Source organism: Phacochoerus africanus, chromosome 12, assembly GCF_016906955.1.
Source record: "Phacochoerus africanus isolate WHEZ1 chromosome 12, ROS_Pafr_v1, whole genome shotgun sequence".
In the NCBI taxonomy this organism is placed as follows: Eukaryota; Metazoa; Chordata; class Mammalia; order Artiodactyla; family Suidae; genus Phacochoerus; species Phacochoerus africanus.
Genome location: NC_062555.1, coordinates 17,588,666 through 17,610,829, shown reverse-complemented (window position 1 = coordinate 17,610,829; position 22,164 = coordinate 17,588,666). Strand labels below are relative to the sequence as shown.

The 22,164-nt window shown below is 40.0% G+C and overlaps 1 protein-coding gene across 4 annotated transcripts in view; it reads left to right on the top strand.

Annotated features, from left to right (window-relative positions):
• The window catches only part of RGS7 (regulator of G protein signaling 7), a 371,782-nt gene that overhangs the window by 263,333 nt on the left and 86,285 nt on the right, over positions 1–22,164 (top strand). For all 4 annotated transcript variants that reach the window (XM_047755057.1, XM_047755055.1, XM_047755056.1 and 1 more), the window contains exons 4-6: positions 1,346–1,396; positions 11,352–11,458; positions 17,024–17,075. In XM_047755057.1, coding sequence (XP_047611013.1) covers positions 1,346–1,396; positions 11,352–11,458; positions 17,024–17,075 — 210 coding nt within the window. The remainder of the gene's footprint in view (positions 1–1,345; positions 1,397–11,351; positions 11,459–17,023; positions 17,076–22,164) is intronic.

Sequence of the window (22,164 nt, the reverse complement as noted above, 5' to 3'; positions counted from 1 at the left end):
AAGACCACGCTTCAAGTTTACTCAGGCTGTAGGTTGGACATAAGGCACAACACTGCAATGTCTGTATGCATGCGTTTCCCCTCCTCCCTTCCCTCAGAGCTTCCTTTGAAATCTAGGTGAATCCATATTCTCAGATGCAAGTGGAAAGAAACAGTCATAAAAGGAACAAAGTCAGATTCAGCACTTGAAATTATTTTTTAAATGCATGCATATTGAAATCCATGATGCGTGTGTGTTCATAACTTTTAGGACATCATTGTCAGGTATGAGAATCAAGTTTATTTTGAAGTTAATTTTCAGCTATTCTACTTCAAGCAGCTGGAATGATTTGGCTATTGTTAATATCACCTAGAGGCCAGATCTCAGGTGGGTAGGCTACTCTCCAAGACAGGTAGATATGGAATCTCAGTTCCCCCCAAATTTCATTCATGCTGCACTGATGCCGCTTACTAAGTACATGTAACCATTTGCATACTACTTTTTGCTGTTTTTCTGGAGAAGTGAATTTATGCTGAGAGCCAAATTCAAACAGAAGTGAATGTCTCAGGCAAACCAGATGCTCTTCCTGAATTTCCCATTTCTGCTCATATTTTCAGCATTCTATTCCTCCTTGATGCTGCTCGATTGGAAACCTTTAGTGAGTCCTCTTAGTTCTCCCGCTGGCTAACCTCAGACCTAGAACAAGTCTTAATTTTGTTCTGATCATGCACTGAACTAGTTCAGACCTTATCCTTTCAATCCTGGGTCACAACCGGTAGCAGCGCTGGCCACACTGCTCTCTTTTGCCTGGGCTAAGACTCTGCACACACATTGCCAAAGGAGGGTTGTGGAAAGTTCTCGTGTGAATGAATGCTTAGTGTCTTGAAAATAGCAGAAAGAGAGCTTCCCGTAAGCGATTAGGACACAGGCTTGAAACCACAGGAGTGTTCAAAAGCAAATTTGGGTTGGCTTGAGAGTAGACACAGGGATGGGATGAGGTAACTAGAAGGATAGAGTATTGGTTATGCCAGGCTAAGCACTGTGCTTGAAACACAGTAGGTGCTCAATAAACATTCATTCAGTGAACAAGTCAATGAATCACTTTATCTACTACTAATATATTAAATCTTTATACTTAAATATTCCCTATGTAATAATTGACTAGTCTGTACCTTGGCTCATTGGACAAAAATGACGTAGTCACACTCTGTTTTTAATACTTCATATGTGGCTGATCTTTAATCTGTTATTATAACAATGAGAAACATTCCTGCTAATATGTGTGCCAAATGTTAACATTTCTTTAAGTGAACATGTGTTAAAAAAAGATCATATATATTTGTGGTTTTCTTTCTTTTTTTTCCAGGGTCAGACATTGTTCAGTGGTTAATAAAGAACCTAACCATAGAAGATCCAGGTAAATAAATCATTTTCCCATTGATAGAATTATTTTTTTTTCTAGTTTTAAGAAATATGTTTTCTCAAGGCTGACAAGCAAGCATATCTGAAAAATTGTAATTATATTTAACTATGCTTTTCAAATTTATGCAAATTTTATGGTAGTCAACATATAGTTAACTATATTTTATTTTGTTTACCTAAAAAAAAAAAATAGGACTTCCTTTGTGATATAGCAGATTAAGGATCCGGAATTGTAACTGCACTGGCTCAGGTCACTGCTGTTGCACAGGTTTGATCCCTGGACAGGAAACTTCCACATGCCATGGGTAGCAGCCAAAAAATTTTGTTTTTCAATATGTAATATCCTGTTTTATAACTTCTGACTCAGATGACTGGTGACTTATAATGGATGAGCTGTATACTTTTTCATAAATAATTATACATATGATTTAAAACAATTGTGAAATAACACAGTTTTTCTTTTTTGGGCTTTTATACTGTTTTAATGACTGTAGCTCTGCAGTAAAGACTGAAGTTAGAGAGGCTGATTCATCCACTTCATTTTTTTTTTCTTTTTCAAGATTGCTTTGGTTATTTATAGTCTTTTGTGTTTTCATAAAACTTTTAAAATATTTTATTCTAGTTCTCTGAAGAATGTCATTGGTAATGTGAAAGGGATCACGGTGAACTTGTAGATTGCTTGGGCAATGGACTCTTTTTGATGATATTCCTTCTTCCAATCAAAGAGCATTGTATGTCTTTCCATCTGTTTTTGTCATCTCTGATTTCTCTCGTCAGCATCATAGTTTTCAGGGTTAAGTCATTTGTCCCTTTAGGTAGGTTTATTCCTAGGTATTTTATTCTTTTAGATAGGATGATAAATGGGCCCATTCCCTAATTTCTCTTTCCTATTTTTCGTTGTTAATGTATAGAAATGCAATGGATTTCTGTGTACTAACTTTGTATCCTGAAATTTTACCGAATTCTGTTGATGAGCTCTAACAGTTTTATGGTAGTGTCGTTAGGATTTTTTATGTATAGTGTCCTGTAATCTGCAAACAGTGATAGTTTTACTTATTTTCCAATTTGAATTCCTTTTATTACTTTTAAAAAGATTTTTATTTTTTCCATTGTACTTGATAAACAGTGTTCTGTCAATTTCTACTGTACACACAGTGACCCAGTCACACACATATATATTCTTTTTATTATATTAGCCACCATCATGCTCCTTCACAAGTGACTAGATGTAGTTCCCTGTGCTACATATCAGGATCTCATTGCTTATTCCCTCCAAATGCAATAGTTTGTATCTATTAACCCCAGACTCCCAGTCCATCCCACTCCTTCCCACTCCCTCTTGGTAACCAGGTTTGTTCTCCAAGTCCACGAGTTTCTTTTCTGAGGAAAGGTTCATTTGTCCCCTATATTAGATTCCAGATATAAGTGATACCGTATGGTATTTGTCTTTCTCTTTCTGACTTACTTCACTTAGTATGAGAGTCTCTAGTTGCATCCATGTTGCTGCAAGTGGCATTCTTTTGTTCTTTTTTATGCCTGCATAGTATTCCATTGTGTGTATATACCACATCTTCTTAATCCATTCATCTGTCTGTGGACATTCGGGTTGATTCCATGTCTTGGCTATTGTGAATAGTGCTGCAGTGAACATATGGGTGCATGTATCTTTTTCAAGGAAAGTTTTTTCTGGATGTATGCCCAGGAGTTGGATTGCTATATCATATTTAGTTCTATATTTGGTTTTCTGAAGTATTTCCATAGTGTTTTCCATAGTGGTTGTACCGATTACATTCCCACCAACAGTGTAGGAGGGATCCCTTTTCTCCACACCCTTTCAAGCATTTGTTATTTGTTATTTGCTGACTTGTTAATGATGGTCATGCTGACCAGTGTGAGGTGGTACCTCGTTGTAGTTTTAATTTGCATTTCTCTAGTAATCAGTGATGTTGAGCATTTTTTCATGTGCTTCTTAGCCGTCTGTATACCTTCTTTGGAGAAATGTCTATCCAGGTCTTCTGCCCATTTTTCAGTTGTGTTGCTGTTGAGTTGTGTGAGTTGTTTGTGTATTTTAGAGATTACTCTCTTGTCAGTTGCATCATTTGAAACTATTTTCTCCCATTCCTGTAGGTTGTCTTTTTGTTTGTTTTTCCTCTCACCCTCCCCAACCATGGCGCCTTGCTTCTCCTGAGGGCCCTGACCTGTCCGGGGTTGCCTCTGCTGCGGCATCTGCTCCCCAGCAGGTGGCACACTGCTCTCCAGCCCCTCAGGCTGTCTCCACACAGCCACCCCTAGTCCTCTCCCTGGAACTGACCTCCGAGCAGGAGTCTCAGCACCTAGTGCCCCCCCAGCGTCTCAGGCTGTGGTGTCTGGGTGGGAGGTGCAGATGGTCTGCTCTCTCTCTGCTGTGCCCTCCTCGGTCCTGCTGCTGCGCTTTTCTTGGAGACTTTGAGGTGCCTCCGTCTCAGCTGATCTCCCGGTGGGTTGGGTGGCTTCCCAGGGGGTGGGTTCCTTTTGTCTTTCACAGCTCCCTCCCTCTCAGGCGTGCAGGTCCCCACCCGATTCCTTTTCTCTCTCTCTCTCTTTTTCTTTTTCTTTGGTTCTCCCCAGTTAGGCGGAGGGTTTCTTGCCCTTTTCGGAGGTTTAAGTTCTTCTGCCCGAGGCCGTAGGTGTCCTGTGTTTTTCTGGATGTGTTCGTGGGAGAAGGTGAGCGCGACGTCTTACTCTTCTGCCGTCTTGATCCTTTTATTTCCTTTTCTTCTCTAATTGTTGAAATTTCTCTTTTGAAAGCACATAGATCCAATCTCATTAATTTTAAGGTTTGCCTTAACTCCATTTTTCATGAAGTTCGAAAACAGTGTTATTTATAATCCAAATTTTTTTTGTCATGTCTGCATTACGTTTTAATGCCCTTGTTGAAGTCATGGACTCATTCACTGGGGTAGACAGGATGTCGAGTCTGCAACACAAAACTAAATCCCAGGGATTTGGAACAGGGTCTACCAGCTCATGTTTTCAGTGCCGAGAACGTATTCCTAATTGAGGAATTTAATGCTTTTTAAATATTGTGTAAGCGCCTCCATGTGTGGCAAGCAATTCATATCACTGAAATAAAAACAAGGTGTATTTTGTTTAGAGCAGATGCTTAAAAAAATATCATAAATATGGGGATTATGGTAACTAAAAATGACATGGTAGGGAAAGATTGCACCACACCAACGGCGGTGCAATTGAAACAAAAAGGCACGCTTTTTCTCTCGCCACTGGTGATTAACACTTGAGAATGGGTGAGAAATAATAGTATATGGCGACGCAAAGTTTTTGCTTTTCCTCATTTTGAGCTAACTTTATAAGGCCACGGCACTAGAAAACACAGTTATAATTCTGTACAAAAACCGTCCGTGTATGTATCCTGCTCATTTGGTATGTGATCTTTCAAAATACATATCCTTTCAGCCCAGGCAGGATTAACACAAATACTTAAAGATGGAGCAGCTCCCACCGACACTGAATTCTTACTGGGAGAAAAGAGGAGATTAATTACCTGGAAAGGAAGCCACAGCCTTGCCAGTTTTACCTTTCAGGCTCCCCTCCGTGGCATCCCTGACTTTATAAACTATGGCACCAGAAACAAGATCCCAGTGCTAAAAAAAAAAAAAAAAATACACATTGGCACAGTCGTTGACAACCAGGAAGCTACTGATTTCCAAAGAATATCATTTCTCAAAGGTGCCGTAGATACAGAAGAGTATTTCTTCTTATTATTTTATAGTGATTTTTGTTTTTTCCATTAGCATTCTGTCCATTTTCTACTGCACAGAAGGGTTAAGACTGAGTGTCTGCTTCTGCGTGGTAGTCTGAGAAGCAGAGGCCAAATTTTAGAGGGATTGTTGTTCCCACTGAAATGGGTTGTTACCTTGGCTCTTATGAGTCTTATAGTTGCCTTACACTATTCTTGGATAAACTCTGTGTGGATTTTCTCTCATCTAAATAACTATGCTATGCACCTTTCACACATATAAATAAAACAGAATTTTGTTGAAGTGCAGCTCATTTTGCACAAGGATGGGAACTATAGCTGTACAGAGGGATATACTGTATCAGTGAAATGAACATCCTGGTATCACATAGTTACCAGATAGCATCGATCTTAAACCACTTGTCCACGTCCAGATCACATAGGTCTGTCTCTTTTTAAACATGTCCGCATCACTCTTCATTCTTAATGATTCCCAAACATGTCACACCTGCTGCTATGAGGCAACTAGACTGTTCTGCCCTGTAACTCTCAGTACCATTTATTTACTCATTTATTTATTTTGCTTTTTCAGGGCTGCATCTGCGGCACCTGGAAGTTCCCAGGCTACGCGTCCAATTGGAGCTACAGCTGCCCGCCTACACCACAGCCACCGTAACAGCAGATATAAGCTGCATCCGTGACCTACACCGCAGCTCAGGGTCATGCCAGATCCTTATCCCACTGAGCGAGGCCAGGGATCAAACTCGCATCCTCATGGATCCTAGTTGGGTTCACTTCCGCTGAGCCACAACGGGAACTCCTTCATACCATTTTTTAAATGGGTTTATTTTTTGGAGTCCTAGCAAAGATTATGCTTCACTAAGAAACCATCGCCTTTTCCGTTCGGGTTGTCATCCCTGTGCTTCCTGCGTCACTGTTATTTTTTCGCCTTGCGGGGCTCAGTGGGTCCCCCTGTCCGTCCTCCTCACCCTGTCTTGCCTCCGGGAAGTTCTCGCTCGTCTCTGACTCGTTCCCGTTTTGGATCATAAGCCCAGGGTGCAGAATGTGGTGGAAATCTTTCGCTGTAACTATGAGAGGGGAAATCTTTCCCTGTCGCGAGGATTCGCTAGTGTTCTTTGCTCTCTAAAGAACAAATGTAAGTGTATTCCAGAGCAGATGCATCAGTCTGTACACTAAAAAATCCCAGTTTTTTCACCTGGAAGACTTTAAATGATGTCGAATTGTCAGTGTTTGACACGACCCATGCCAGCTGCAAGTTTCCCCGTCGCCTTTTGCACGAGCCGAGGCACTAGTGCATGTGTCCTTTCATATCAGCTGACTGATTATAGTCCACATTTTGGAGCACTTTTATGTGACAGGCCTTATTTTAAGTGCATTGCACATAGTATGTCAGTTGATCTTCACAGCAAACTTTATCATCTTGGTTTTGCAGAGGAGGACACTGGGCCTCAGAGAGCGAGTCTTCTGCCCCCAACAGCCAGCATATGAGGGAGTCAGGGTTTGAACCCGAGGGGCTGACTTGTACAGTCTATCTGCTTCACCCCTGTGCTGTGTTCCTTTGAAAACACTATTTGCTTGTATTAATTACCTAGCGAGGCCTTCAAAGTTGGTATAAATTATGCTTCTGCTTTTATGTATCACAAATAGCATCTATTGTATCTTATCTAGTCTATATTACTGGTTTACTCACGTCTAAATCCCGATTTGTGATTGCAAAAAAGCAAGGGACACATCATTTTTCTATGTGGAGATGATGCTTTTATTTTAAAAGGGTGAGAAGCCCAAAGACTTACTTCTTTCACTTAACTCCTACAGTAGAGAAGATAGCCTTATCTCAGAAATTCCTAACTGTAATCATAGTTTACTTTTATTGATCTTGTTGAAGAAAAAAACTTGTGCCTGAGTGATTTTTCCACATGATTAATCTTGCCTTGCAAATGTTTATTCAAAAAAGTATCATGTTTTTGAAATATTTCTTGAATGACCACTTTTCTGACTTCTTAAACAAAGAATAACAAAATCTTTCCTTTATGACTCAGAATCATCATGATGAATGCCTATTATTCTATTATTTAATAATTTACCTCTGTCTGCCTTTTAGCTTTTCCTTCCTTGATGTCATATCATCGGCTATTATTTTTTTCTCTTTTGACTGGATTTTCTTCTAAAATACCTCTCTCCATACACCAAACATATTTGCTGCATTAGATATGCTGTGTTGCTAATGACACAATCACATTTGCTAGGATACACACATAAAATAAACGTAAAAATGCATGACAGGAATAAAAAATGTAAGATTTAGTGAAATATTTTTTATTATTTTCTTGACTCGGAGGCGTTGTTCAATCACTGTAGAATTATAGGCTGTATTTAGGAGGAGCTGATGCTGCAAGCAGTAGGACCCCTGGATAAAGAAAATGTTACTGAGTTTTCACAATGTGTTATAAATAAAGAACTGAATAGAGAAATACATATTTCTACATATGGAAGAATACAAAATTAAACAACACTGGCCTCTTTCTAGTGTGCTTTTCGTCCTGTTAACTTTCTGAAGTAGTTGTGGTTCGGAAGCAAATAACACCATGTAGAATATTCCTTTTGCTTTTTTTTTTTTTTTTTTTAAGGGCCACACCTGTAGCACATGAAAGTTCACAGGCTAGGGATCCAATTGGAGCTGTGGCTGCTGGCCTACATCACAGCCACAGCAACACCAGGTCCTTAACCCACTGAGCGTGACCAGGGGTCAAACCCACATCCTCATGGATACTAGTCGGATTCATTTCCACTGCACCATGATGGGAACTCCCACCTTTTGCTTTTAAAAGACTCTGATAGTCTCTTGCTTCAAGGTTTGAGGTGAAGTTATGTGTTGAGTTCACCAGGCTTAACAAATCTGCGCGAATCTGCTTACCTAATCACAGTTGTTTAGAGATGGATTTTTACTCCTCTGTTTGTTCATGTCTTGAATGTCCAAATGCAAAATAAACTGGAGTCTTATGGTAAGTTTGTTGTTGAACTTTGTTTAGCTGTGAGGGTGATGCGAATGACACGTGTATAAGAAGATTCCTCAGTCATTATTTTGCTGAAAGGCGTACTGTCGTGGGGCCATCTGGTGTGCTGTCATGGGGAGGTGATTTTGACAGATTACCCATTCAATTCCTTCAATGCTTTGTTCCAAGACCATCAGTGGTCCTTCAGGCTCTTCTTAGATGAAGGCTGCGCTGAGATGCAGGAGCAGCTGGACCATGGGGAAGGGTTCATTTCATGTTTTTTTTTTACAATAAACAGTTCACCCTTAAGAGGTCTTAGAAGGATGGGAATAACACATACACACTCCTGCATAAAACAGGGAATTAACAAGAACCTTCCCTGTAGCACACAGGGAAGTCTCCTCAATCGTGTGTGATAACCTATATGGGGAAAAAAGAATGGAATCACTTTGCTCTACACCTGTAACTCCTACCACATTGATTGTAAGTCGACTAGACTCCAGTAACATTTCAAAAAAATAAATAAAATGTAAAAGAAAAAATATTTCATTGCTTAGAAAAAAATCTCCAAGGTGGACAGTAATTTTTTTAAAGCTTTTTGTTAAAAAAAAAAAGAGTGTGTTTTCTATATATACACATAACAATCATGTACCCTGAATAAAACTGTGAGGTCATGCCCAAAATATGTTGTGGGAATAGAGGTGATTTAAATGTTCTACTGTTGCTTTATCTGCACTTTTGTGTGCACCTGTATTTCCTTGATTTTATAAAACATGTTATTATATTTGCAGTTAGAATTAAAACATATGTAATTATCTTAAGAAAAAAAAATAAATAAATATTTCAACCTTGAGAAAAGTCCCCAAGCCCATTCTAGGATCTCTTAGTGGCATTTATCCCATTTATATTACTGTTATCTTTTCCCATAATAAAACACCTACAGCAGTCCCACCTCAAAAGCTTTAAAAGGGAGTTCCCATCGTGGCGCAGTGGTTAACTAATCTGACTAGGAACCATGAGGTTGCGGGTTCGATCCCTGGCCTTGCTCAGTGGGTTAAGGATCCAGCATTGCCGTGAGCTGTGGTGTAGGTTGCAGACGTGGCTCGGATCCCGCGTTGCTATGGCTCTGGTGTAGGCCAGCGGCTACAGCTCCGATTAGACCCCTCGCCTGGGAACCTCCATATGCCGAGGGAGTGGCCCAAGAAATGGCAAAAAGACAAAAAAAAAAAAAAAGCTTTAAAAGTATTTTGAAAAGATATTATGTACGTCTGCATTATCATGGCAGAGCTTAATAAACTGCTCATCATTGCAACAAAAAATAGTATTTTTTCATGCAGTACTGTTTTTCATGTCCCATTTGGGTCACTTCTTTGTACATTTACTTACTCATTCAGCAAATATTGATTCAACAGCTACCTTTGTTAGTGCTATGCTAAGTGTCAAGCTTACAGGCTAAAATGAAGCTCAAAATTCACCCTGACTCCCGGATTTTTCATGGAAACATTCATCCTATTCTGGAGCCATGTTCTCTGGAGGGCTTCTGACAGATCCTGTAACTTCTATAATCTCAATCTCTCCAGATTACTGTTTGACCAATGCCCTGGAAATCATTTTATAAGGTTCGTTAGATGTTCAGTCCTGTTACACATTAGGTTAAATGTTTTGGTTTGACCTCTACATCAATCTGTGTGGGTCATGTAGAAACTAAAATTTGATCTTATTGATACATTTTAAAAACCTCTGAAACCAATTTTCCTTGTTAATAAAGTGGAGCATGAGAATCTCTTGGAGGGTTGCATCAAATCAAACAAAATTGCCATATTGTGTCTCAAATACAGGAAGGTAGCTGGCTGGTTAATTCAGTATTATTCTCATCGGCCAGCCCTTACACCGTCTAATTATGGTCATGCTATATGAAAAAAAACCTGCAGACATCCATCTTGCCCTCGAAAATGTATAATTTCCAGATATAGTTAGTATCTATTGAATGCAAAACGTTTATGTGATTATGCTTCTGATTTTCTACAGCTTCTTTTACTATATGCATTTTCACCATGTTTTTCTAATCCTCACAACACATTAGCACCCAACTCTTTTTGTTGTTTATTTTATTTTAGTCATACTCTTTCCTGTGCTTAGAGTTCAGACGCTTTTTGCTACTCATCTTTCGGGACATCTCACTCTTCCTTTCTTCTACATATACTCTGTACACTCCCTCATGTGCCATAATTCTATTTTTCTTTTGGAAAGTAGTGCTAATAATATTTTCCTAGGCCACCGACGGTGGAGTAAAATGAATACAGATGCTTTTAACAGTATAGATGGAAATCTCAAGCAGATGTAATACGTTGCTCTGCTCAGTGCTAACGACGGCAGTACCCAGGGATTCTGAGCGTGAATGAGGCTGTAAGCACCTGCTCATTATTGCAGGCTAGCATTCTCCATAGATCCTCTTGCCATTCTAAGTTTGTAAAAATCATCCACAAAAAGAAGATGTTACTGGCTGATGCTATTTAGAACTGCCATCTTCCCATACTTTACCTCGCTGAAGGCAAATTTATGGAAGTGGATTTTCTGAAAGTCCTTGGGCGAAAAATAAAAATCATTCCATGTAGGAAGCTGAAACACAGGAGCTACCATTGGTTGAGTATCTACTATGCATGGGGTACCATTTCACTTCTTCATACATATATACATTCTTATTTGATTTGCATACCAACTCTGCCAGCACAGTGGGGTTATTATCTTTGTTAATGGATGGGAGAAACACAGAGAATTTAAGTAAGAAAAGCTGGTGGGTGTCTCCAAAGTCTTTATTCCCGCCACGACATCACACTACTTCCTGAGCTTTAAGAAGAATCACGGAATATATGGAGATATAAGCTGCACAGGCTTTGAGAGGTCTTGACTTTGAACTAAAAGGATATATAAATGATGAAACTATAGATATTAAATATATATAGTCGGTGAAATAATATATAATTGTGAAAGGTCCTCCTTTGTAGAAAAAGAACATTTTATGCAGGGAGGAACTCGATTGAGCATGTGGGGTCGATTGGGATAGTTAATAACAGGGGGATGCTAAGAGTTCCAATACGAGGAAGTGCTCAAAGAAGAACGAGATCAAATTCTGCACGCCTCTAAATCGACAGTTTTTAAGAGAGTTTTTCTTTGTGTTTTTGTTTGTTTTCATGAACCAGTGGAGGCGCTCCATTTGGGAACATTGATGTCTGCCCACGGCTACTTCTTTCCGATCTCAGACCATGTCCTCACGCTCAAGGATGATGGCACCTTTTACCGATTTCAAGTAAGTTTGATAAAAGTATTTTAGGAGTTCCCGTCGTGGCACAGTGGTTAACAAATCCGACTAGGAACCATGAGGATGCTGGTTCGATCCCTGCCCTTGCTCAGTGGGTTAACGATCCGGCGTTGCCGTGAGCTGTGGTGTAGGTCGCAGACGCGGCTCGGATCCTGTGTTGCTGTGGCTGTGGCTGTGGCATAGGCTGGTGGTTACAGCTCCGATAAGACCCCTAGCCTGGGAACCTCCATATGCCGTGGGAGCGGCCCAAGAAATGGCAAAAAAAAAAAAAAAAAGTATTTTAACAGTAAAATGTAAGTCTGCATTTTCATTGTTTCTCACAGAAATTTTGAAATTATGACTTATTTTACTCAAGCTAGTTAGAATATAACTAATGAATGATTTGTGAAAGTTACATTGTGTGATGATTGAAGTTATATTTTATATAAAAAGCTTTAGAAAACGTCAGAGAGTGATTTCATGGAATTCAGGAAGATGAGAGAGGTCATTTGTAAGTTACGTTTACCTGCTAGGAAGGAAGATGAGAGATGTCACTAAGTTTATTATGCTCTGGACCCTGCGAGATCCAGAGTGACCTGCAGCCCAAGAAAAGTCATGGAAAAGCTTGACGCTCCGGGGTAGAATTTAGCAATAAATGCAAATCCTCTGCGTGTCTGGGATCTTCTGCAGTCTGTGAAGACTGACACGCATGATGCTTTGCGTGTGTAGACGCGTATCCGAGGCAGGAAGAAACCTTAGATAACTGACAAGCGGTGTTCGAGGTCATTTTCCAATGACCTCATTGGAATTCCTTCATTCTTTCAGGAACTGACCGTGAACCCTCCTTTCAGTCACTGAACAGGTAGCTGACGCTTGAGTTTACAGGGACTTACCTGAGGTGTGTCTGCCTTCCCCTAGACGCTCTGGTTCATTAGTAACTGACCAGTGGATTCTAGCCTGTGAAATTAAGGCATATATAACACCAGCATTCTAGCCCTAAGTATTTTCAGAGGATTCTCCCCATTGTCCAACTTTCAGACTTTGGATCATTCTTCCCACTAGTTCTTAATTATTAGACATTCTGTATCTAAATAAGTGACCGAATAGTAGTTTGTGTGCCAAGAACTTGCATGAGGAAATTGAGAGCAGAGGAAATAGTCCCTCTTTTATAACAAAAATTAAAATATTGTATATAATAAAAAGCTTATTCTCAAAGATGCCTGGCCTCCTAGACAGTCTTACTGCCACCTCCTATCGGAGGCAAATAATCATAGGACTTTTTGCACTAAATACCTAGGAAATAAAGGAGTTGCCTGAAATTATGATACTGACCGAAGTAGGCAAGCAATTTAAATGAGTTAAATCATTTTATTTTAAAAGAATGGAGCTTTATCCTTTCTACAGCTCAAGTAATGGTAGTTCAAAACAGTGTATTAGTAAGTTAGAGTAACTCGTGATCCTAATTTTTATTTTAATAAAAATTATTAGTGATGAGCAGACAAATCATTTATGCGTTACCGACACTTTCTGGTTTTTTTTAAAGAGGTTACTTTGCTATTGCAGCATTACGCTTTCCATAAAAATCATATTTTCTTATACAAGTTTTTCATATAGAGACTATAACTAAACATTAGGCCTAATAAAGTCCTTACAAATTCGAAATGAAAGTTTCTTTTTAAACAAAAATACCAACGTTTACCCATTTTTGCTATCAGTATTACAAGTAAAGTATCAAATAACATCTATAAGAGAAGCACTGAAGCATTGAATAAAGTCTATCTCTTGACAATGAAATGATTCAAAAATTTCCCTCAAAACGAAGGAAGCTGAGACACGACCCCAAATTAGTGGTAATCTCTTGAGTTAGCATAATTTGCAACCTGTAACTCTGCTCTTAGCATTCCCAGCCTGAAGTTCGTAGGCAGACAAGGTTTTAGTATCTTAGTCATGCCCTTGGGTCAAGGGTGAGCAACGCTAGGAAGGGCCCGCCCTGAATTCTGAAAAAAGAAGAGATTGTTTTGTAAGAGCTTCAGAGGAAAGCAAGGGAGTAGGGGGTGAAAGATAAATTAATCACATTAATTTACATCTAAGCATAGGCAAAAGATTGTCATGTTCACTGTGCCTAAATAGATGGTAGGTCGATAATCCTTTAAAGTACATTAATTAATGCTAAATATTAAATGGCAAATATTTTAATGACACAGCCACATTCAAAATAGGATATAAATATGATATATTTGTGAAACTAATAAACGTACAACCTTAAAACCTTGGAAAAGAAAAGGATAATTGAATTCCTCTACCAAGGCATTAAATCAGTCCGTATGTGTACATATATATATATATTTTTTAGGGTCGCACCTGCAGCATATGGAGGTTCCCAGGCTAGGGGTGGAATCAGAGCTACAGCTGCTGACCTACACCACAGCAATGCCAGATCCAAGCCACATCTGCAACTTACACCCCAGCTCACAGCAATACTAGGTACTTAACCCACTGAGTGAGGCCAGGGAGCCAACCCGCCTCCTCCTGGGTACTAGTCGGTTTGTTTCCACTGTGCTACAGCGGGAACTCCCTGCATTTGAACAGCTCTAATAATAGAAAACACAGTATTGTTCAAAGTGTTCACTTCCCTTTTCCTGTTGGTTCCAAGCAGCACTAAGTTTATTACACTGAACTGAAATTCAGCTCCTTGGAAGGATTTTAAATATAATGAATTAAAATAGGGAACTGGCACTGTTATGTTTACAATTCCTCCAGTGAATGACTAAGATTCTGACCATCACTGGGACTCTGAGGAAGCCTCAGGGCATGAGTTTGAGAACAGAACTCTTTTTTTATTTTGTCTTTTTAGCGCCACACCCTTGGCATATGGAGGTTGCCAGGTTAGGGGTCCAATCAGAGCTGTAGCCGCCAGCCTACACCACAGCTCATGGCAACACCAGATCCTTAACCCACTGAGCGAGGTGAGGGATCAAACCTGCATCCTCATGGATGCTAGTTGGGTTTGTTAACCGCTGAGCCATGACGGGAACTCCCGAGAACAGAACTCTTAATTTAATTTCACTGGCAAGCCACAGTGTGTAAATTTCTCTCAATTTTTCTATCGTAGTTTTTGTATTTACTGTAAACTTGCAGTTGTCTAATTATCCCGTCTTAGCTAACTGAACTTGAGATCTGGCATGATTATCCATGTCGATTTCATGACTTTCATCGTGTTAGTACATGGGCCAAAGATTACTGAGTGATGGCTAGACAGTTCTGAATCAATTTTATCAGGGCTAAAGAAGCCAACTTTGAAAAGCATAGAAACTCATACATTACAGTGTCCTAAAGTCCAATTGAACTGTAAAAGTAAATTTTTAAATTTCAGCAAACTACAAGGGTTTGTTATTCTTTAAGTTGTCTTTTAGTGTAAATCAAAATATTTTTCCTAGAAAAAAATCTTGCAATATTAGTGAAGCGTATTGGTTTTATGCCATTTCCACATAATGTCATAGGATAAAAAAGCTTCATTTATTTGTTTTTACAGTCAGGAAATTTTCACTGAAGTAAACGATTAAAAAAAATTGTAAGAAGGAAGCTAAAAACATTCCTTGTGGTTAGAGAAAAAAAGTGTATGTCTGACCAATTGGAGTAGAGTGTTTTAACAATTAGATAAAGACATGTGTGCACCTGCTTTCTCTCACACACACAGAGTCTCCCCAAATAAAGAAGCAATCCAAAGAGAATAATGAATTCTATGGAGAGTATCTCAAAAACTAGCAGCCTTGGACTTCCCCTTGTGGCTCAGTGGGTTATGAACCCGACAAGTCTCCATGAGGATGTGGGTTTGATCCCTGACCCTGCTCAGTGGATTAAGGATCTGGTGTTGCCATGAGCCATGGTGTAGGTCGCAGACGCGGCTCAGATCTGGCATTGCTGTGGCTGTAGTGTAGGCTGGCAACTGCAGCTCTTATCCGACCCCTACCCTGGGAACCTCCATATGCTACACGTGTGGCCCTCCCTAAAAATAAAAAAATAAAAAATAAAAAATAATAGCTAGCAGCCTACATGAAGAGAAGATGTTAACTACTTAGTTTCTCTATGGTTCCCCTTGAGTAGTGACCTAATTTTATGGTCTACACTCATCTCCCAAGGAGTTAGGTGGGCTTCAGTGCAGAGGAGGGGGTACTGTATAAAGCCTTGATATCCCCTTTTATCTAGTGTTTCAGCTTTTACCCTCTAAAGTTCTTCTGTCGCTTTGTTCACATGTGTACAAAACAGCATTTCACTTTCTTTATGATACTGGAGCAATTCCCTAAGGGTAGAGGATAAATCAGATCCCTGGATGTCCTGAACAGTTCAGAAGACCTCAGAGATGCAAACAGTTCTCCCCAAATATTCTCTGCCCCTCCTTGAGAGGCTCTCTTCCAGAAGGTAGACGTGTCAAACAGATAAGCATAGATGACCCCAGATAGGCTTATTTCATGCAGAGTATTAACATAATTGACTAACAAACACAATCAAGCCCACAAGGCTGATGTCTGCAGTCATTGTTCCATTGAATCGCAGAGCCATCGTCATCCAAGGAAGCAGTTTGAAAGAGCAGACACGTGGTCATGGAGTTTCCTCAGAGTCTGGAGCCGTGTGTGTCCAGCCAGAAGAGCTAGAAAATCCCTCTTGGAAATTATAACATGCCAAAGATAATAACTGGGCTTTCCTGATCAGACATTTTCTCCGTAGTTTCATCGGTCGGTTTCTAGAGTTCCACGGAATCATATTTCTTCCTATTGTTAAGCAATTAACTAAGACATCATTAGTTTTTTTTTAATGATTTATGCAGTTTAAAAATTTAGAGCAATAAGTGACTCTATGAAGAAATATTTTGGGGAGTTCCCGCTGTGGTGCAGTGTGATCGGAGGCACCTTGGGGGCGCTGGGACACAGGTTTGATCCTAGCCTGGCACAGCAAGTCGAGGGTCTGGCATTGCCACAGCTGCAACTTAGGATCTGATCCCTGCCCCGGAAACTCCATATGCTGTGGGGTGGCTGAAGAAAAAAAAAAGTAAAGAAATATCTGTTTAATTGGGGGAGAGAAGGTTATTTTAATCTTAACTGGATAAAGTTTTGAGAGCTGTGTTATAGATGAATAGAACCAGGCAAATGACGGCCCCGCCTGAAGGGCAGATTCGCATGTTTGCCCAAGGTCTGCTGAGGGCAGCAACGAGATACATGATCATGAGTCTTACTGAATGTGATACTCTGCCTTCAGTCTTTGCGGATTAACACTTTTGTTTCAATAATGCGATCAATTCTTTTACCTTTCCATCAGATGACATACAATTGTAGCATCTGTACACCCTTTTAAATACCTGCTGGTGCTGCACGTGTTTGGAGGCTGAGCAGTGGTTTGGGGAAGTGCATGTAAAAGAAACACCTTTCCGAGTTTCTCTGGATCCTTTTTCTGGGTTATAAAATATCCTTAGCCAACTATTCCAGCTAGTTGCAGAAGATAAACACGGTGCATAAACCGGGAACTCCACTAATTGTTTTTGTGCTTAACAACTAAGTTCCATTTCTTTTCATTCCACAGACACCCTATTTTTGGCCATCAAATTGTTGGGAGCCAGAAAACACAGACTACGGTCAGTACAATGTCTCCTCATCTTATCATTGACAGCCAGTGTGTGGGGGCGAACACGTGCTTTCCTTCGCGGAGAAAGGAAACACACTTCTCACTCTGGGACTAGGGTTTCTAACATTGAATTTAGGATTGGCCTTTTTTGGAAAAAGTCACCAAACCCAGGGGCAGATTTCCTGTGTTGTAATAATTTAAAAGTTCCCCGTAACTATTAAAAAATATTGTCTTCTGAACCGATTGAAGAGCTATAAACAAGCTGAAAATTATTTTTTCTATAGCTTCTTGGTTTACTAGAAGGAGTAAGGACAGGGCTCAGAGAGACAGAGATTCAGTTTGCCCCGCCCACGTGGCTGGGTGGCGTGTCCTAAGTCCTTTGCCTTTCCTGCCCCTGTTTTCCTCACCGCTATTTGAGGCCTACCCTGTGACTCTCTAAGCAGAAGGTTGTGTTAAACATGCAAAGGCCAGTTGTAAGCAGAAGCAAAGAAGCAACAGGAAGTTGAATCATAGTGAATCACCTTCAGTCAGCGTGGAATGAATTCAGTCCAACAACCATGATTTTAGTGAAGCTCTTCAAGGAAATACGCCCCTAATAAGTAACTCCTCTCACGTTTTCCTGAAGGCTACAGTTTTCAAAGATAATGTTGTATGGATTTTAAATGCCATTTCTACTGCTACTTATTGAGGATTTGTTCCAATGCAAAGTGCTATAGTAGGTGCTGAGAAACAGAGAGACAGGTTTCATCTACACTGCTGGGTACTGCACAGGCCAGGTGAGATATGAGAATCATGCAGAAGGCGTTTCTGTGACGTGCTTTGTGACTATGACAGTGGTATGCATAAAGCACAGGAAAACTTAAAAGAATGAGAGAGTGAATTTGAGGGCTTCCATTTGATTTCACACAAAGACCTGAGAGCCTTGGAGTTGGGGTTGAAAGAAGGGCGAGATTTTTCAGGAAACAAGGCAGAGAAGGCATGAGACAGAGGGCGAGCATCCTCAGACACAGAAACTTCATGGCAGCCTGCCTTTCTTTTTCATTCCTCCTGGAGAAGAATTTCGTAAGAAAGCCATAGCAAAGTCCCTCGAAAACCAGTGGACTTGTCCATTTTTTGTCATTTCAGAGACTTGAATTTCAGTACATCCAAGGTCGTCAAGTGCCAACCACAGATTCAAATAACATAACTTACAGAAGACAATCTAAAAATCAGAATATGTAGCGTTTAATAGAGAGCATACATGGTTCCTTTCCAGGAGTGGGAATGTTGATCTTTTTTTTTTTAATCCAAGGCACACATTCTTCAAAACTGAGGCACTCGAAAAGAAGTTAATTATAAAAAAAAAAAATCTTCTGGTTTGTGGATCTGGGTTGGAGAACTTGGTAGAGTATTGTGTTCAACCTGGGATCCTAGGTGATAGTCTAGAATTATTTCACCACAGAGTGTGTAATTCTAAAGGAGGAAACACGACCGCTGAGAAGGAGCTCATGGAGAAAAACCCAGGTGTTGGAGACAGACAGACCTGAGAGTGTCACAACAACACACCAACATGGGGCTTTGAGCGAGGCGTGTAGCACTTCTGAGCTTTAGTCCACTCACTTTTCAAACGGAAATAACAGTCCTTTCTAAACTTGCTGAAATCCAGATTAATATGCCCAAGAAAACTTGCATTGCCCCTCTCACACTTGCTGAGTCAAAATTGTTTTCACTCATCGTTATTATTGCCTGGCAGGTTATTGCCTCTGTTCTCATGCTTAATGTTTTCTCGTGTCTTTCATGTTTTTCATAAACATGGTAGCGCTCCAGTCATGATTCATGTTTCAGACCTAAGAGTGGATGAATGGCACAGTGATAAGCCTGAGGAGATGGCATCGTTCGCACAGAAAATCGTACATAACATCCCTCCAAGCCGGTTGTCTCAAAATTATGAGTCTCATTCAGTTTCGCATTCTCTCTTATTAGGTCCATTTCAAAGGCTGTCCTCTTCTCAACTGTCTCCCCAAACCTGGAGAGCCTGCCATTCTTAACTAAAAATGGGCATAGCCTTTATTGGTATACTTGTTTTTTCCTCTGGAATAAACATATACCTGTTTATTTCTTATTTGCTTGGGTTATATGCAGGTGAAGCATAAAATAATCATTCAGTAGGAGGTTATGGGAAAAAAAAACCTGAGAGGAAGGAAATAATACTGACCCCAGACACTGTACCTTCGCTCCAGGCAATGGTGCTTTGCCTTCTATGATTTTTCTTTTTAGGTACAAATACATTATAGCAGCAATTCAAATTATCCAACTTTGAATTTCCTACTGTTGGTTAAAGAACGCTTTTAAAGCCCGGACCTTTGCTTCTAAAGAGGATGTTGATGCTGTGCTGTCGTTGTGAGGCCCGAAGCATAGTGGTTACTCAGGCTGTCTTTCCTAAGACTGCCTGGGGCAGGCAGGAGTTTGCTGCTTAAAGCAGGTTTAAAGAATGGTTTCTTTTATTCCATACTTACTAGATAGCTTCTGCAGAACATAAACCTCTATGGGTTGGTTTGCATGCAGAGACACTTTTTCATTGGTTACCTTGGTTTTGTTGAAAAGTAAGTATGTGGATCATGCCTAATGACGAGGACAAGCTAATAAAGGGCTACAAACACCATTCTTTGAAAATCAAGAGGGTGTAGAGAAAAAGGAACCCTGTTACACTATTGGTGGGAATGTAAATTGGTAGAACCACTGTGGAAAACAGTAGAGAAGTTCCTCAGAAAAGTAAAAATAGAATTACCATTTGATCCAGCAATCCCACTCCAGGGCCTCTATCCAGAGAAAACCATGACTTGAAAAGACATATGTACTCCAGTGTTCATTGCAGCACTATTTTCAATAGCCAAGACATGGAAACAATCTAAATGCCTATCGACAGAAGAGTGAATCAAGCAGCGTGGATGGACCTAGAAATTGTCATGCTAAGTGAAGTTAGTCAGGCAGTGAGACACCAACATCAAATGCTAGCACCTACATGCGGAATCTAAAAAAAGGACACAACAAACTTCTTTGCAGAACAGATACTGACTCACAGGCTTTGAACAACTTAGGGTTTCCAAAGGAGTCAGGTTGGAGGGTGGGAGGATTGGCTAGGGGTTCGGGATGGAAATGCTATAAAACTGGGTTGTGATATTCATTGTACAACTATAAAGGTCATAAAATTCATGGAGATAAAAAAAGTAACAAGCATTTGAAGACTTTCTAGCTATCTTTCTGTTATTAATTTCTGGCTTCATTCCATTTTTGTCTGAGAACATACTTTGTATGATTTCTAGAAATTTGTTAAAGTGTGCGTTTTGGTGCATTACCTGGGAACTTGAGCTACTGGCTGGAAGGATCGTGTTACTTGTCTCTTGAAGTGGTGAAACAGGCCTGATGAGAGGAGTCATACCTGATGACTTGTGCTACTTACTGGTTTCTGGTGGGGCTCCTTCCTTGCATTTCTTTATGAGTCTTCATGTCACCTACCAGTATGGATATGAGCAAAAAAAAGAGCAACATATTTGACATTTTATATTTTATAGCAAAAGATATTCAATTATTAATTGCCTACTTAATGTCGACATTATTATTTTATATCTTTATACTCTTATTTACTTACATATTGCAAGGGAAAATTTTTCCATGAACTGTGCTATGTGGGACACTCATATGTAAATGTATTGTGTATACATTTATGAATGTATACTGCAGGTGGATAAAAGATGATTACTTGGTATAGAAACACTAAATTTGGAAGCTTTGAAATCCATTACAAGTTTAAATAAGCAAAATAAGCAACATGCTTCACAGCTGGGAACTAGTTCTCTGTCTCTATTAAGTCCCAGGAGTAGAGCATTAAGGACCTGCTCTCTCTCAATTGCTTTATATTTCCCTCTTTCTTAAAGTGTGGCGCTGACTTGTCTGCATTAGCTGGAATGATTTTAAAATGCAGATTCTTGGTCTCTTTTCTGACCAATTGAATCTGAGACTTCAACCTGTGAACTGGCATTCTTAAAAAGCTCTTACGTACGCTAAAGTTTGAACACCTGGCAGTCATTATTTAGTTTACCAAGTCCGATTAACTTGATATTTGTATTGAATGATTATTCCTGTGTCCAGCCACATTCTTAAATAATAATATAGCAGAAATTTGAATAACCCCTAACAGTTTACAGTGTAACTTTACATACACTATCAGATTTAAGTCCTCGCAGGAAATCTTCCAAGTGTTACTTAGCTACACCCTCCAGCTGGAAAAACAAAACCAAACTAAGCTACAGCAGTGAGGAATCTACCCTGCCATTAAAAATAACAGGGCCAGGATTGGAATCCAGGGTTTCTTACTGAGTGTTAGGCTTTTCCCCTTCTTGCCTTCCTTTCATGGTCCATTGAATATGGGTGTTTCTCGGTTACATCTGAAGACCACGGCATTGCTAAGACTTGTAGGTAGTTGGATGTTCAGCTACATGTGGCCAACGTATAGCTGCTGATGTCATGATGTGGCAGTTATGGATGTGGACAGAGTAACTCAGGAAGCACTTGCGGAGTGAGTCTGCCAGATGGTCCAGGTTGGAGCCCAGAGAATATCAACACTTAAGGACACGTTACCAGAAAAGGAACTTGCAAAAGAGAATGAGTAGAAGATGTGGAGATCAGATTTCAGCAAAGGGATGGAGAGTTAGGACACAGAGGCTGTAATAAGCTTTCCCAAATATTTGGCAGTGAAGCGACAAATAGAAAGAGAGGGAGGGATGGATGTTTGGATGAATGGAGGAGAGAGAAAAAAATGGAAAGAGCAAGCTTGCTCATGAGATGGACATGATGATACAGCATTAGTGGTGTGTGGCTCAGCGTGGAAGAGGGATGGATTTGTTTGGAAAATAAGGGAAAGGCTCAGTGAAGGGATAGAGATTAGAAACAGCAGGATGAACAATGCATGTGCTATAAATGTTTGCCCAGGATAGAACCAGAAAGAACAGACGGTTCCTAGCTAAGTCCAGAAACTAGCACTTCTCTCTTGCTAGTATGTCAATTCTTAACAGGCAACGAATGCTCTTTGGAATAATAATTTCCCATCCATCTATAATATA